The sequence below is a fragment of the Microcaecilia unicolor genome, chromosome 6, assembly GCF_901765095.1.
Source record: "Microcaecilia unicolor chromosome 6, aMicUni1.1, whole genome shotgun sequence".
Classification (NCBI taxonomy): Eukaryota; Metazoa; Chordata; class Amphibia; order Gymnophiona; family Siphonopidae; genus Microcaecilia; species Microcaecilia unicolor.
Genome location: NC_044036.1, coordinates 6,736,874 through 6,754,804, shown reverse-complemented (window position 1 = coordinate 6,754,804; position 17,931 = coordinate 6,736,874). Strand labels below are relative to the sequence as shown.

The 17,931-nt window shown below is 40.2% G+C and overlaps 1 protein-coding gene across 4 annotated transcripts in view; it reads right to left on the bottom strand.

The window, feature by feature from the left end:
* Positions 1–17,931, bottom strand: part of TESK2 (testis associated actin remodelling kinase 2) — a 96,732-nt gene that overhangs the window by 17,608 nt on the left and 61,193 nt on the right. For all 4 annotated transcript variants that reach the window (XM_030205742.1, XM_030205739.1, XM_030205738.1 and 1 more), the window contains 3 exons: positions 12,140–12,224; positions 6,427–6,510; positions 923–1,009 (listed from right to left, as the gene is read on the bottom strand). In XM_030205742.1, coding sequence (XP_030061602.1) covers positions 923–1,009; positions 6,427–6,510; positions 12,140–12,224 — 256 coding nt within the window. The remainder of the gene's footprint in view (positions 1–922; positions 1,010–6,426; positions 6,511–12,139; positions 12,225–17,931) is intronic.

Genomic DNA, 17,931 nt, shown 5'->3' with positions numbered 1-17,931 from the left:
GGGTCTCGAAATGTGCTTGGCCCTGTGCTCTCAAAAGTCAGGTGGCCACGTTGTCTTGTTTCAGGGTAAGTCCCTGGCCTCCCATCTGGATGTGATTCGTTTTTTTGAGGGGTGTGGGTCTCGTTTGGCCTCCAGCGTGAGATCTTTCCCTTGTGGGAGCTGAATTTGGTTCTCTCGGATGTGTCTCATCCTCCTTTTGAGCCTCTAACACCCTGTACTAAAATACTCTTCAGCTAGCTCTAAAGACATTTTGCTCCTCCAACTGCACAAAGTAAGACTTGCACACCCTGCTCCCCATTTACACATATATAAGTAGATCTGTAAGAGATGTGCAATGCGCATACACTGTATATTCAGGCCTGAGTGAGATGCAGTGATAAATTTCAGATAAAGCTGCTCCTAGGCAGCATCAGGGGCTTCCACCACTGTACCCCCCCCCCCAAAGACTTTCCCTACCACCTCTTCACCCCTCCCCCCAGGATCTCCACTCCAGTGACATGCTTCTATCCTCAGATTGCAATAAAAGGGACCAAATTTACACTCAAGGCCCTGCCCTTGTATAGAAGTGTGCGGGCAAGCTTACTTCTCATAATCACTGCAAATTGGAAGATAGCCTTGCATTGCTAGAATGGGGTCCCCCCCCCCCCCCAAGGTCTGGGGTTTGGCAGATTGGCTGTCTCGGGGGGGGGGGCAGTAAGACATTTAATTCCATGTATTTCTCTTATTATTCCACCCATAACACTTGACTATAAATATACATACGTAACCATAGAAAAGAAATACAAGCAAGCTAAAACCATTATATACCAACATACTTCAAAACTAACAAAACAGATTGTTAAATAAAGGCAGGTAGACTTGCATGCGACCTGTACAAGATGTACAATACACACACACACACACTATAGAACGAGAAACTTACATTGCAGCAATTGAAGTTAAGCTGAAGGAAGTCAGGGGGACAGTCCCCGACCATGCGCTGGAATCCGTCATAATCCAATCCAAAATTCTGCACGGACAAAGGTTGGTAATTAGAAAGCAAAATATAAAGAAAACCCTTCATTCTTGTCTACATATGTTCAGGAAAAATGAGTGATCTATATACAGAACAGAGCACACCCTACAGACTCAATACATTAGTTAGTAGTGTAGATCAACGTCAATACGAAAAGGCAGACATACTGCGGTGTGCATCTGGGAGCTGCAGCTGCTCTGGCATCTGGTTTGGGTATCCTCGGTTTACACATTTTGAAATTTTATTCTCAAATTCAGAACTGTGCAGCAAGTCTGCCAAACCTCATCAGGCCCTTTCAGTACTACTCCATGCTACTCTCTTCAGGCAAAGTATGGCCAAGCAGATAAAGCACTGGTGAAAGAGGTAGGGCCTCAGGTTCTCTCTCATTTAGGTAAGGCCAGAAGACTTATTCGGGAGATGAATATGACTAGGTTCCTGGCTCACAGTTTAATATTCAGTGAAAGTGTGGTATATATTAAGTCTTTCTTCAAATTAGTCAACCTAAAGGGGCAAAAGCTTTAAGCTAGGTTCATTAGGGAAGAGTGTGAAAAAATAAGAAGCGGTACCAGGTCAAAATAGCCTGAACACCAATTAGCCCTGACAAAAAGCTGCCAAAAAAGCCCCCAACAATATAGACCCTGACAATAGGGCCCCCATCCCTGAATGTTTTTACCGGTAAATTGTTGAACAGGGTATTTACTTAAGGTTATTCAATAAGTTTTTATTATACTTATACTTCAGAAGGGCTATTTTGTCCGGGTGCCATAAGAAAACGTATGTAAAAACAGATTTAAGTTTACTGTATTTCTTATATACTGCCTACAAGCCCAAAAGCTATCGAAACTGTGTTATGTGTGTGTCCCTAGAGGCCTCAATCTAAGGGGCCAATACAGATAGGCTTGCGGTAGATCTGCGCATGGATGTTTGAGAGTGTGGCTTCTACTGCACCATGGCATGCAAATTTTATGCGCAGAAAAGTTGCGGCTAATGGGGGGGGGGGGGGTGAGGCGTGTGCTGGACATATGTGCTATGTTTCACTTGGCTGCCAACGAGAAGATATTCCTGTGAAGTTATAAATCCATATTAGTACTTTAAATTTACTTCATGGCACATTTTATCAGCAACATTCCTGGAACCTTCAGTTTTAACACAATGCACAGTGGGATAAACTCACAGGCAGCAGAGCCATGTGTTTCATTAATACCACAATGCTGAAATGCAAAACCAAGCTCCTCAGGTATATTGATAAAATGTACTGTGAATTAATTTTTAAAATTGTGAATACGGACTTATAACTTTCACAGGAATATCTTCCCCGACCAAAATGTAGAACTATGTCAGAATAATATTCTTTTTGTTGTAACTTGTGAAGACACCTTTTTTTTAATTTAAAGTACACAAATTTTGTCTTTTAATTTTGTCAGTCTCTGGCTGTCTTCAAGTCTAGGCTTAAAGCCCACCTCTTTGCTACTGCTTTCGACTCCTAACCATGACTCTCTTACTCAACGCCCTCACTTATCACCCCTACCACTGCAATTTCCCCACCCCTAGCTGTCTGTTCGTCTGTCCAATTTAGATTGTAAGCTCTGTTGAGCAGGGACTGTCTTTTTCATGTTAATTTGTACAGCGCTGCGTAGGTCTAGTAGCGCTATAGAAATGTTTAATAGTAGTAGTAGTTTTAATTGAAGAGTAAACTAATGGATGATACTTATTTTTAATCAAGTGTCCATATATCTATCTATAAAGAAACATGGGGTAGGTATTGGATATATTTTGAATCCATTAATCAGCATAAAGAGAACAGTGAATGCACCAAAGCATGAGACTGGGAAGCGATTCATCCACCCACTGAATCAAAATCTCTCTCTTAATGAAGACGGCCACTGCTGATCCAAGCAAGATCAACGAGCACACCTCTGGCTTTATCGGTTTGAACCCCCCAATATAGTAGTAAGATGATGCTATACTGCCCCCCCACCAACAGACAGTGAAAAAAAAACAAGCACACTTCCCAGAGTGTTATTTTTGTCCTCCATGTTTGTTTCAGTGAGCCTTTTATTTCAGCAAAGTATAAGCTTTCTGTATCATTATACAGCTCTTGGCAGCCTAAACAAAGGCTGAATGTCCCCCCTATGGAAGTTTCTAGTATAAAGAGGGCATAGCCAAAGATTCAACACATTAAGACAGTGGTTCCCAAACCTGGTCCTGGTGGTACCCCAGCCAGTCAGGTTTTCAGGATATCCACAATGAATATTCATGAGAGAGATTTGCAAGCACTGCTTTCACAATATGCAAATCTCTCATGAATATTCATTGTGGATATCCTGAAAACCTGACTGGCTGGGGTACCACCAGGACCAGGTTTTGGAACCATTGTATTAAGAGAAGAATTTCTTATGATATAACTTGATAATGGCAAAAAAAAAAAAAAAAATTTTGACAGCACAACAAAAATAATGAATCGAAGGAGAAATAATGCACTGGGAGAGATTTGTCACGTGTCCATTGGGCAGAATGAAACAAACCTGAGGAGAGGGTGTATGGGAAGGGCTGTGCTTACTCTAAACGTTACACTAAGTTTTGAGATCTGGGAAAGCAGTTCCATCCCAGTGCTGAATGTCGCCCAACTATGTGTACGAACTCAATCCTTCTCATCTTTCTATAATATGTTTTCAGTCTGCTGCCTATTGATGTCATGGAGTGTTACTCTTGTTTTTGTATTTGATAGGTTAAACAGTTGCTCTTTTTTTTCTTCTGCACCATACTCATGATTTTATAAACCATTATATCCCCTCAGCCATCTTTCTTCTGAGCTGAAGAGCGAGGCTCTTCAATAACACCAGTTCAGCTTTGCTTCATAAAGCTCAGATGGCGATCCCTTTACCATATCCCCTGAGATGGGGGCGACCAGAATGACATTACAGACCTATAATATTCTCCATTTTGTTCCCCATCCCTTTTCAATAATCTTCAACATTTTACTTGCATTTTTGACAGATCATGGAACACTAGGTTAAAAATTTCAATGTACAGTGAAACCTCGGTTTTCGTTGACTTCGGTTATCGTCGGTTTCGGTTTTCGTTGATTTTTTTCAGTGAAAATTTTGCCTCGGATTTCATTGGTTGCCTCGGTTTTCACTGCTAATTTTGCAAAAACAAAGGGCGACCCACGCATTCTCCTGCTCATTGTGGCGTTGTTTCTTGTTGTGTGAGCATCACCCCGCGCGTCTAACGCAACGCACACAAGATAAAATCACATGTGCTCAAATCTCATTTTCCCTGTTAAGTGTTTCCCTTGCTAATAAGTTAACCCTTTCCCTTTAGCTCCATCATGGGACTATTTATTCTCTATAAAATGTGTTTTTGGTATGTAGTTTGGAGTGTCAATTAATTGGATTTACATTGATTCTTATGGTAATTGCCTTGGTTTTAGTCTGTTTCGGTTTTCATTGATTGTTTTCGGACGGATTATCAACAAAAACCAAGGTATCACTGTATTATCCAAAATGACCCTGTGATCTTTCCTCTTGGGTGTTTGACTCCTTGATTCATTGGATACAGATGATAAAATCTTTATTGAAAATCTATAGCTAGCTGTCTCCAATGAATAATTTATAGTCTACATTAAGATCTACAATTACCATACATCAAGTTTTATTCTTTCAAATTTACCAATATCAAAATATCAGTATTCTTAACAACTATTTTTTGTAAAAATATTTTTAACACATTTTGTGCTCAGAATCAAAATTAAAGAATAATTACGGAATACCAATATTTTGATATTTGTAAATACATTAATGACCCTGCTCGACAACATGGGACTTAGACCAATTGTTAACGGTAACAAAAGGTTTGTCTTCTATTTGATTATTGTAATGGGTTGTTAATAGGTGCTACAGGAGGTTCATTAAAACCCTTTAGTGTGCAATGTTCCCATCAATCTGTTCCCATCTGGCTTATTACAGGAACACTGGACACTAAAGGGTTAAGATCTTTACAAATTGCTCAAAAATCAGTAGCAAGAGTGATTAGAGAAGAGTCACGCTACGATCATGTGACTCCCATTTTGCAGTCCCTTCATTGGCTTCCTGTGAAGTTTCAAATTGAATTCAAAACCTTTTATTGTTAATAATCATGAACAGTTGTATTTCCCCAACACTTAGTGTCACTGTTAGATATTATCAACCTGTTTGCTCCTTAAGATCTTCCCAGAAACAGTTACTTGAAGTGCCATCATTTAAGCAGTTGCGTTTAGAAAAACAGATCTTCTGCATTGTGTGTGGCTGGTCCTAAATTATGGAATGTGTTACCTTTGGAGCTTCATTCAATGCATGACATTTCTCTATTTAAGAGAGACTTAAAGACCCGTTTACTCGAGCATATGCATTATCATAGGAAAGATACTGGGGTTTTTTTTTTTTAGTTTGGATAAGTTTGTATTAACTAGTAGTTATGTATGATTTGTTTTGTTATTATTTACCGTTTGTTGATCCAGATTTTATTATGTATGTTCTTTATTTATAGGGATTTATTTACCACCTTTTTGAAGGAATTCACTCAAGACAGTGTATATATAGTAAGACTAGATGAAACATGAGCTATAGGCAATTACAGCAGTATAAATATTCAAATAACAGTACAAAGTATGGCATAGTATACTACTTACAATGTCAACACAATACGTAATAGAACATTTTAATTGATAGTGAAGGGTATAAGTACAAATGGAACATATAGATAGGTAAGAGTAAGAGGGGTTAGAAAATAAATTTAAAGAAAGGTGCACATGAGGTCAGAGAGATGGTTAAATATTATCTCAGCTAGGGTAGGAGTGGATAAACATGTCCCGCTGCAGTATGTGCAGCCCAGGTCACTCCTTGTGTGTGTGAGTGAGACTAACAAGTTAGCTACTTCTTCCATTAAAGGCCTAGTTGAAGATCCAAGCTTTCACCTGCTTCCTGAAGTAGAGGTAGTCTTGTGTTAAGTGGAGCCTTTGTTCCCAGTAGGTTAAAAATAAAGTTTTATTGCTATGTGCCACCCCAGCAGTGGAGTGCACATGGAAACTAGAAGCTTGGGGAGATGGGATCTTTTAGGTTTTGATTTCATGTACATTTGCTGTCAGTATCAGCTGCATGCCACCGACAGTATGCAGGTCCATTTTAACTTTAGAATGGTACCAGAAAGTAATGGAGGAGGACACACCAGAATGATAAAAGTACAAGAACAGTAACTGAGCAGACAGGAACTAAAATCAGAGAGCCACGGTCTGCTCCTGCTCTTATACAGCAGCTTTTCCTCACCATGAACACATTTTAACCATAACTTCCAGACAACCTACTCACCAAACCCTACCCAATCACTTCAGTGTTTTCCCATATCTACAAACTTTACAAATGTAGAATCCTTACCTCTGTGCGAGGGAGATAATCAGGGTCTGCCTGGATCCTGGCTATTATCTCACAGAGAATGATTCCATAAGAAAACACATCTGCCTGAGGAAAGAAAACAGCACACAAAGAAATGCAGCGTCATCATTTATTCAATTTGGTTATCGTTGCTGTCTTCTTTATAAAGGAGAAATCTAACAAACTGCAGAGAGAAAGTATGTCACAAAATATTATATACTCCGATGAAAAATGGGCTGAACTGCTAACTTATTCCACTCTATAAAGGGGTGCATGTGTGTATATACAAGTGTATTAATGAGAACTCAATGGTAACTTGCACTGATCACTTTCCATATAGAACCCCACGAGGATTCTATGGTTACCGCTGTAGTTAACTCCACATCCTTGGGACAACATACAGCAAATTTCAATAACAGCTCAATAAGTGCCCAACCGTGTGAAAGAAAAATTGGGCCACTTCAGAATTCTTCAATCTGACAAATCAAAACTGACACCAAGTGCTTTTTGATTGTGGACACACATTTTATTTTTACTTATGCATTCTTGTATCCCACTATTATCCAGTGGTTCAGCCTTTTGGGAGGTCTTAATATCTGCATTTTTCATTAGAGAATTTATAGCATTTTGTCTTCTTTATAAGGACATATGTATGACCTATAGCAGCACAGGCTCTACTGGTGGAACAAAGACTCAGTGTTACATCCCTTCTCATCCAACACAAACGGTACTAAAGCAGTCCTTCTACAAGCCTCACCAATCCATTTTATTGAAGGGGTGAACGGACATATGGATAAAGGTGAGCCAGTCAATATTGTGGATTTTAAAAAGGCATTTGACAAAGTACCTCATGAAAGACTCCAGAGGAAATTGGAGAGTCAGGGGATAGGAGGTAGTGTCCTATTGTGAATTAAAAGATAAAAAGAGTAGGGTTAAATGGTCAGTATGCTCACTAGAGAAGGGTAGATAGTGGGGTTCCCCAGAGGTCTGTGCTGGACTACTGCTTTTTTAAAACATATTTATAAATGATCTAGAGATGGGAGTAACTAGTAAGGTAATTAAATTTGCTGACAACTCAAAAGTCATTCAAAATTGTTAAGTCGCAAGAGAATTGTAAATTACAAGAGAACCTTACTAGACTGGGCATCCAAATAGCAGATGTTTAATGTAAGCAAGTGCAAAGTGATGCATGTAGGAAAGAGGAACCCAAATTACAGCTACGTAATGCAAGGTTCCACATTAGGAGTCACTGACCAGGAAAGGGATCTAGGCATTAGTGATACGTTGAAACCCTCTGCTCAGTGTTTGGTAGCAACTAAGAAAGCAAACAGAATGTTAGGTATTAGGAAAGGAATGGAAAACAAACTTGAGGACGTTATAATGCATTTGTATGCCTCCACACCTAGAATATTGTGTGCAATTCTGGTCACTGCATCTCAAAAAAAAAAAAAAATTAAAGGAATTAGAAAAGGTACAGAGAAGAGCAACGAAAATTATAAGGGGATGGACGACTTCCCTCTGAGCAAAGGCTAAAGCGGCTAGGGCTCTTCAGCTTGGAGAAAAGGCGGCTGAGGGGAGATATGATAGAGATCTATAAAATAATGAGTGGAATGGAACGGGTAGACATGAATCGCTTGTTTACTCTTTCCAAAAATACTAGGACTAAGGGGTACACAATGAAGCTACAAAGTAGTAAATTTAAAACGAATCGGCGAAAATATTTCTTCACTCAACGTGTAATTAAACTCTGGAATTCATTGCCAGAGAATGTAGTAAAAGCAGTTAGCTTAGCGAGTTTTAATAAAGGTTTGGATAGCTTCCTAAAAGAAAAGTCCATAAGCCATTATTAAAATGGACTTGAGGAAAATCCACTGCTTATTTCTATAAGCAAAATAAAATGTATGGTACTGTTTTGGGATCTTGCCAGGTACTTGCAACTTGGTTTAGCCACTGTTGGAAACAAGATACTTGGCTTCGGTCTGTCCCAGTATGGCAATACTTCAGTACTTGTGTAAAGTGACATTGCTAACTTGTAACAGAGATTCTCCACAGACAGCAGGATAAAAAACAAAAAATAAAAATCAGAAGTGGGTGACAGTCTAGTGGCACTGATCTGGATACCTGACAGAGCTCAGAAAAATACAGGAGGTTGTTCAAAGTACTTGCAGTTATGAATCTCAGTCTAATGCAGCACTTAGGAGTCAATTCCCCAGAAAGAGGGCTACATTTCTCCAACGTATCCTGCTGTTTATGAAATACCCAATTACAAGCCAGCAATATTGTCTTCTTCATTGACAAGCAGGATGAATCTAGCCACACAAGTGGGGAATCCCACAGTTGAAGGCTGCCCTATTTTGACTTATTAACTTAATAGATACTGTGTTAGCACAACAGTATTCAATACCTTGGTACAACGACGAATTAAAAAAAACAAACCTCAAAACGCAAACCAGAAAATTAGAACAAGCATGGAAAAAAACAAAACAAAAGATAAACACACACAATGCATGGAAACAAATCCACAGAAAATACAAATATGCAATTAGACAAACCAAAAGGTCCTACTATAAAACCAAACTAGGACCAGATAAAGACCCCAAGAAACTATTTCAACTTGTAAATAAGCTATTAGACACCACCCCTATCACCACATCCAACACAGACATCCCACCTGCAGACAAACTGGCCACCTACTTTAAAGACAAAACAACAAAACTCGCAGCACCCTTCCTCAACACAACACCGATATCGAAAACGTCTTCAACAACCTGGACCTAATCCCGGGCAGATATCCAGCTGACCGTATCTGGACAACATTCAACCCAAATCACCACTGAATCAAACAAGCGACTCATAAGTTCGCCAGCACCCACTGCAAATTGGACACTTGTCCCAGTCACTTAAATACGCCCCTAACCGATTCATAGAAGAAGGCCTCACATCCTACAACAAGGCTCCTTCCCCAAGGAATATAGCAACATACTACTTACCCCAATACCCAAAGACACCAAGAAAAAAAAAATGATCTCACCAACTATCGACCAGTTGCATCTATCCCTCTAGTAGTAAAATTGATGGAGAGCCTAGTGACCAAACAGCTCACGGAATACTTGCACGATTCACAATCAGGATTCCGTTCCCACCATAGCACTGAAATCGTACTGGTCACTCTCCTGGCCAAATTCAATCAGGAAATAGCCATGGGTAAAAGCATACTTCTCCAGTTTGACATGTCGAGCGCATTCGACATGGTAAACCACAACATATTACTGAGACTCCTTGGCCACCTTGGGATTGATGGAAACGTACTTAACTAGATCAGGGGCTCTCTCACCACCAGAAAATACCAAATAAAATCAAACTCAAATGTATCACCTCTGTGGAAAGCAACCTGCGGAGTACCTCAAAGATCACCAATACTCTTCAACATGATGATGATCCCACTGGCAAAGTCCTTGTCCAGTCGAGGTCTCAACCCACTCATTTATGCAGATGACGTTACAATCTACATTCCCTTCAAACAGGACCTGACAGAAATAACCAATCAAATTAATGGCCTCAACATCATGGACTCATGGGCAAACTCATTCCAACTGAAACTAAACACTGAAAAAAACCCCACACTGCCTCATCCTCTCATCACAACACAACAAGTACAAACAACAAGTACAAACCCGGAACTATAAGCACCCCAGGACACACACTCCCTACCTCAGATAGCTTAAAAATACTCGGCGTTACACTCAATCGCAACCTCACACTTGAGAACCAAGTAAATACCGTAATAAAGAAAATGTTCTATGCAATGTGGAAACACAAACGAATAAAACCTTTCTTCCCCGAGGGAAACTTTTCAAAATCTAATACAATCAATGGTCCTAAACCATGTAGACTACTGCAACGGAATCTACGCAGGATTTAAAATACAACTCACAAAAAAACTCCAGACCGCCCAAAATACAGCAGCCAGATTAATATATGGTAAAACACGATTCGAAAGTGCTAAACCCCTACGACAAAAGTTGCACTGGCTCCCAATCAATGAATGGACCATTTCAAAATCTGCACATTGGTACATAAAATCATCTACGGCGTAATACCAGGATACATGATTGACCCAATAGATCTACAGGAGGTGATCTCTCCACAGGAGAAATGAGAGTCAAATAGACAAACAGTAGATCCAAAAAGAAGTCCTCTCACAAATGGTGTTTCCTAAACAAGGTCTTTATTCACATCAATAAAAACAACCAGACACAAATCGTGTTTCCCTCAGGGGTCTATGGGTAAACATAATAATCAAAAATCATATATGTATATATAAAAGAGTTACATTGATCTAATTATGTACATATATATATAAATATATAAAATGATCAGACTTCAAAATTGTCAAAGATACACACAATTACAAGATCTGTGTATTTTAAAGAGAAACGTACCTATTGATCTTTGATGGGAAAAAACTGATAAAACAGATGACTCACAATCAAATGTATTCAAAACAGAGATATCTACGTAAGAAATATATAAAATAATTATAACCCAAATTTGTTGAATAGTAAAATTATAATAATCAAAATAGAAGGATGTCACATATAAAATCTGGAAGGGAGGTATCAAATATTATAGACATTTATACTGAAACCAAATTGAAATGTAAGATGTTCCATATTAAAAACTAATCAGAAAATTAAAAAAAAAATGTTTTTGTACACATGTCCGTCAGATAAATCTTAATACTGTATGGTTTCAATAACAAATATCAATATCAAAAGCATAATATTTAAATAAACAGATCCAAATATATTATAAAATTAGATGTAAAATGTTACATACAAAGGTTTGGATAACTGCTTTTACCACATTCTATGGCAACGAATTCCAGGTTATTTACACATTCAATGAAGAAATATTTTCTCAGATTTGTTTTAAATTTACTACTTTGTAGCTTCATCGCATGCCTCCTAGTCCTAGTATTTTTGGAAACAGTAAACAAGCAATTCACATCTACCTGTTCTACTTCACTCATTACATAGCATAATCTGGAACTCAAACCAGTTAGGATCTGCCAATTTTACATGCTGAACAGAGCCAAAGTAATTTACACAGACAGCATATGCTTTTGAAAGAGGAGGGCATGAGGTCCAAGATATGCATTCAATCCTGCCTTGTCCCATTTTTCCACATCTTATTAGCCTGCAATGGAGACACAACCCAACCAAACTATAAAAGAGGGCAGACTCCCCCTTATCAAGATGAATGCAAAGAGCAGTAAGATAAGGGTGGATGCTTGCAAAGCTCTATGTTCCAATGCAAATCCAAGCTAACATCCCTGAGTAGGGCACCATTCACCGGAATACAGCTTTCCTTGTATTCCAAAGAGTAGCAGAGCTCAGCACTGCACACTCTTGAGATAGTTAGATGTACAGCCTAGAATGTTTGGTAGCCAGTCTGCTTTGTTGGAATTGATTATTCAAGCATTTTATAGCAGAGATGTCAACAGCAGTATGAAGATAAAAATTCTGTACCTTGAAGAGGGCAAACATTCGGCCCATTTGGGCTTTTCTCCCATTGAAGTTCGTTTCATATATTTATTTTAAAATAAAGAATTTTAAACACATACAAATTGACAATGCACATTAAATTGATTTAGCAAAAGGTGCACTAACGAATGCATATCCTTATATACAGTTCTGAAACATTACACACATACCTTCTCATTATAGGGCTCATCACGCAGGACTTCAGGGGCCATCCAATACGGAGATCCCACCACTGATAGTTTCTCACACTCCATGCTGAAAAATACCCCAGACACATTAGCAAGTGGTCCTGCACCTTCTGCTGCTAGATGGTAAAGCTTGAAACTGCACCTCATATACCCGTCAGCCAGGACTGAAGTTGACACAACATGGAGGCATTGTCTAGCTTTTCCAAGGAAGGCGTTGGAAGGTTTGCAAGTGTTTAAGATTATGCAATGTTACTGATCAGAAAGCCATTGCCCTGGGTTAGAACTAGTTCTGCGCTTCCACCTTGAGACCTAGCACAGAATTTTCAGGCTTTCCTGACCAGCACAAATGAACAGCATCGTGTGGGCAGGCTTATCAGACCTTCCTTGGGACACTGGCTAGTTAGACAGTGAAGTACATTTCTCTCTTCCTTGTTTGGTCACTCATTTTCCTAATAGATTATTCAGTTGCGTCTGCCACCCATCAGTGATCCTGGCTTGCTTTTTAATTTGGGCTACAAAGGTATTTCCAGGAACTATGGTGCCTCTAGGTTTGTGGGGTCTCAGTGTCCCTTCAAACCAGTATGGAATAGCTTATAGGGCAGGGTACTTGTCCAGAGGCAAGCAGGAATGCACCTGGTGGATGGTGGTGGGAGCTGGTGTTGGGGATGTAGAGGCACATCCATGGAGTTAACCCTAAGTAGCTGAAATGTTGCAACACATCTGTGTCCAGTTGTTTACAATACCTGTTCCACGTCATTGAGCCCAACTACTAATACGTAGGGCAACTCTGTTCAGATGAGAAAATTCTTTGAGACTTAATAAAGGATTTGAAATTCAAAGTGGCAGATCTACCCTGGGCTGCACTGTCTGCTAGAGACTCAAAGCCACTTTCAGGAGCAGCATCATAGTCTAGTGGTAACGTTCATAGACTGCCCCACAGGTCACAGCTGCCATATAATCCTTTACAAACTAAGAGGGTTCATGAGTAATGTCAGATCTCACACACAGTTGTATCTAGAGGATATATCTTAGTCTTTAGGTGGTCTTGCATTAGATGTATTAGCAAGAATGTCTTGACCTTGAATCATGAGCTAAGAGGTTGGAGCTTATGCTTTCGTGTGATTTCCGGGCATGGGGAGCTAGTTTCTACTGGTCAGTTTGGTACAAATACACTCCCACAAATATGAAAAAAAAAATATCCCCTCACAAGCAGTCTATATTTTGTGCCACTTCACCAGGTTTTATATAATAAGGGGGCACTTTTATACATCTATCCTGGATTCTACAGACCATCTTTTGGTGGTACAACCAATGCTGTTTGCATATTCTATACAGGTACCTCCTCTGGCCCTATTGAGCTCACTAAGCTTTTTGTATCTGGAGCAATAGAAGGTTAAGGTTACGAAAGCACCAAGAACCAGCTCCTATGCAGATCGAAGAAAGAAAAGGGGGATGGAACTTGATACACTGCCTTTCTGTGGTTACAATCAAAGCAGTTTACATATTATATGCAGGTATTTTTTTATTTTGTACCTGGGGTAATGGATGGTTAGAAGAATTCTTGCGACCACAAGGCAGAGAAAATTGGTCCTGCCAAGGACTGAACTAGCCCTCCTTGTGATGGGGAGAAGGGATGTGACCAGAGCCCAGCAGGAGAGGTGCTCCTGCGGTGCCCAATACGGTTGGGGAGCGGTCTGATCTGGCCAAGCAGACCCCTCATTGACTTGTATCCACAATATCGGCAGGAAGACTACCCTGGGAGGACCTGGGTTAGTGAGGCTGCTGCTGGCTGATCGAGAATTGGAGGAACTTGGCACCAGTGTTGGTGAGAGGTTTCCGCCAAGCCACAACGGCAACGGAGGCACTGACCCATCCCACTCACCACCACTCCTGGCAGGCGAAACCCCCCCCATGTACCGAGAATAGTGAAGGGGAGAACAACAGGGATCGTCTGCGACCATGTGGTGGAGGGCACACATCGTGCCCCTCCTTGACATAGGGAAAGAGTCGTGACCGGAGCCCAGCAGGAGAGGTGTTCCTGTGGCACCTGACACGGTTGGGGATCGCAATCTGACCTGGACCAGCGGTCCGTATACACGAATCCAGAGTCCCACAGCAGTACGATGGAGTCCCACAGCAGTGGATCGAGGCGGGGAGAAACTTAGACCCACAGATGAACAGAGCACTTCTGTCCTCTAGAGGCACAGAACCACCTGGAGAGCGCCAAGTAAGAGAAGAGTTATACCATGCTACTGAGGCAGAACCAAATGACTCAGAATTCCAGGAGCCTAAACGGACAAGAGCCACTACCCAGGAAGAAAAACAAGAACCATCCAACACCACACACACACAAAAGAACAGAAAGTCTATCTCCTGACCCACAAACAACCTACAGCATGGCCAACCTGAGGACATGGGCCCTGTACTACATAGCAATATGGATACTGGGGAAAATGAGAATAGCAGCTGCACCACCGAAAAACGAATGAAATTCCAGTACACATTACGGAAAGATAACGCTCACACCAACAACTGGAAGAACCTCATCAGAACTCAAACAACAATACAGAGACCAAACACTAGAAAAAAAACAAGATCACAACCTCCAATCAAAAGAACCACATAGAAAACTACAAAACTCGCCATCATCAATCATGAAACATATAACGTAGTAGCAGTAGATGACGGCACAAAAAGACCTGCACGGTCCACCCAGTCTGCCCAACAAGATAAACTCGCGTGTCATTTTTTGTGTATACCTTACCTTGATTTGTACCTGTCTTTTTCAGGGCACAGACCGTATAAGTCTGCCCAGCACTATCCCCACCTCCCACCGCCGGCTAAGCTTCTGGGGATCCCTGTAGGATATATAAACGCGAGATCGGCAGTCAATAAATCTGCATTACTAAGAGACTGGGAGATTGGATAGAAACAGAAAAAAAAAAAAAAAACTTGAATTACTGCTCGTAACTGAAACATGGCTACACCTCAAAGACGACCCTACACTAATAGACCTATGCCCACCAGGATACAAAACAATCCACATCAACAGAACAAAAAAAAAAAAAGAAGGGAGGAGTGTTGCAATAATATATAATTCCTCCTTCACAGTAGAACCTGTCGCTAAACACACATCCTCAACAATTGAAATTCTGGCATGCAAAAATCACAGATACAACATATATATCACACTGTTCTACCGTCCCCCAGGAAACTGGTCAAATGCACAAGATGAATTCATGAACTTTGTAATCAAACATCTGCACCAATCAACAAAACATTCTACTATTAGAATTCATCAACCTGCACCTTGAAAAAAAATGACACCAACAGAAGAACCCTAATGAACTTCAAAATAGCACAAGGCACCTCATCTCATACAAAAGGACACCAATTGGAGATACTAGCTCACAGATGCACAACAAACAATCACAAACTAGAAAACCACAAATTGGAAGAGGTGATATGGTCAGACCACAGCAAACTGACTTTCATACTACAATGGGGGTGGGGGGAAAGAGAGCCAAGACCACCACACACATTCACGACCAGAAGTAAACACCCACACCTTCTGGACAATAACAATGAATGAACAGAGCAATGTAACAACCAAGGATATACACTTCATGAGAAAATGGGACGAAGCACGCAATAGAACACTAAACAAAATAGCACCACATACAACGAAAACAAGAATAAAAAAACACCCCCTGGTTTAACAAGCTACTACACATAGGGAAGCTTGAAAGAACATGGGCCAAAAAGCAAAATAGACAAAAAACCATATGGAGAAAAGCCATAAGAAAATACACAAACAATATAAAGAAAGCTAAAGCACATATACAAACCCTGAATAGACTAATACAAAAAAAAAAATATATATATATATTTGAACTCATGAACAAACTACTGAAAACCCAAGACATATTAGCATCAACTGAAACACCACCAGAAGCAGAAGAGCTTTCACGATATTTCAGAAACGAAATAGTGGACACAAGAGCAAACTTAACATCGCCACAAACATCACTTCCTATAAAACAAAACATCTACACCACGGCAGACAGATATTAGACTACATTCAAACCAAACACAGTAAAAGAAACTACCGATTAAATACCACATGCTAGACAACTGCCCTAACTACATGATGAAAGACCCACCGGACTGGTTCACAAAAGCACTTCAAACACATCGCAAAAGGACATAACACCAATCCCCCAAAACGCAAAATCAGCAACATCACAAACTACAGACCACTGGTATCAATACTGCTATTGACCAAAACGATGGAGGGCCTCATAGCACAACTAATGGAATACCCAACAATTTTCAATCCTTCACAACTCCCAGTTAGGCTTCAGACCACAACACAGCACAAAGACGGTCATAACCACCCTGATAATCTTCTGAATTTCGTTAATATGCCAAGGGCAAAACATACTACTATTACAATTCGACATGTCAAGTGCGTTCGATCTAGAGGACCACACAATACTAATGTCCCTGCTCGACAATATGGGAATCAGCGGAGCAGTAACAGAATGGTTCAATGGATTCCCAAAGACCAGATCCTACACAGTGAAAAATGTCCAACCTGATATCAACCTCATGGATCTCTAATGTGGGGTACCACAGGGATCCCCAATCTCAACAACACTGTTCAAAACAATGAGGGCACCACTCGGGGGGGAAAAAAAAAGGAATCATTGGGCTTCCACCCATTTATATGCAGACGACATCACCACCTACATACTTTTTCACAAAAGTATCACAGAAATAATGGAGTAAATTAAAAAAAAAAAAAAAGCGCTGGACCTCATGGAAAACTGGGTAACAACTTTCAAACAAACAGACAAAACCAAATTTCTGGTCCTATCCAGACCACACAACCTTACCAAAACTTCACAATCAAACATTATCAAATCAAAACAACTAAAATACTAGGAATTATTCTAGATAAACATCAATAGACAGTGGAGGAGTGGCCTGGTGGTTAGGGTGGTGGACTTTGGTCCTGAGGAACTGAGTTTGATTCCCACTTCAGGCACAGACAGCTCCTTGTGACTCTGGGCAAGTCACTTAACCCTCCATTGCCCCATGTAAGCCGCATTGAGCCTGCCATGAGTGGGAAAGCGCGGGGTACAAATGTAAAAAAATATAAATATAATATCAAAATGCATCAACACACTATGGAAACTAAGATGAGACTATTTTCCAAGACAATCCTTCCAAATAACGATACAGTCAACAATACTATCACAACAAGACTACTGCAATGCAGCATACACAGCCTGCAAAGAAACCACACTAAAATCGCTGCAAAACGTCCAAAACACTGCAGCAAGACTGATATTCAAGAAGTCAAAATATAAAAGAGCAACTTCACTACTCAAAACATTGCAATGGCTACCAAGCAAGGCAAGATTACACTTCAAAACAAGCACCATCATATTTAAAATACTATTTGGCATGGCACCAGAATATATGCTAGACATGACTGAGTTATCCCCAAGAAACACAAGTCTAGAAAGCAGAGGCTACCTACTTCTTCACCTACCCAACTGCAGACATATCACCTATAAAATCATGTACACAGCAGGATTTAGTTACCAGGGCTCCAAATGGTGAAACTCAATATCAAAACCACAAGAAGCGTCACCAACTACCTTAAATTCAGGAATGAAATGAAAACCTACCTCTTCAAAAAATATTCGACAACCAAACACACACGTCATCAACGTCCCACATCTAAAAATCTACCTCTACAAATG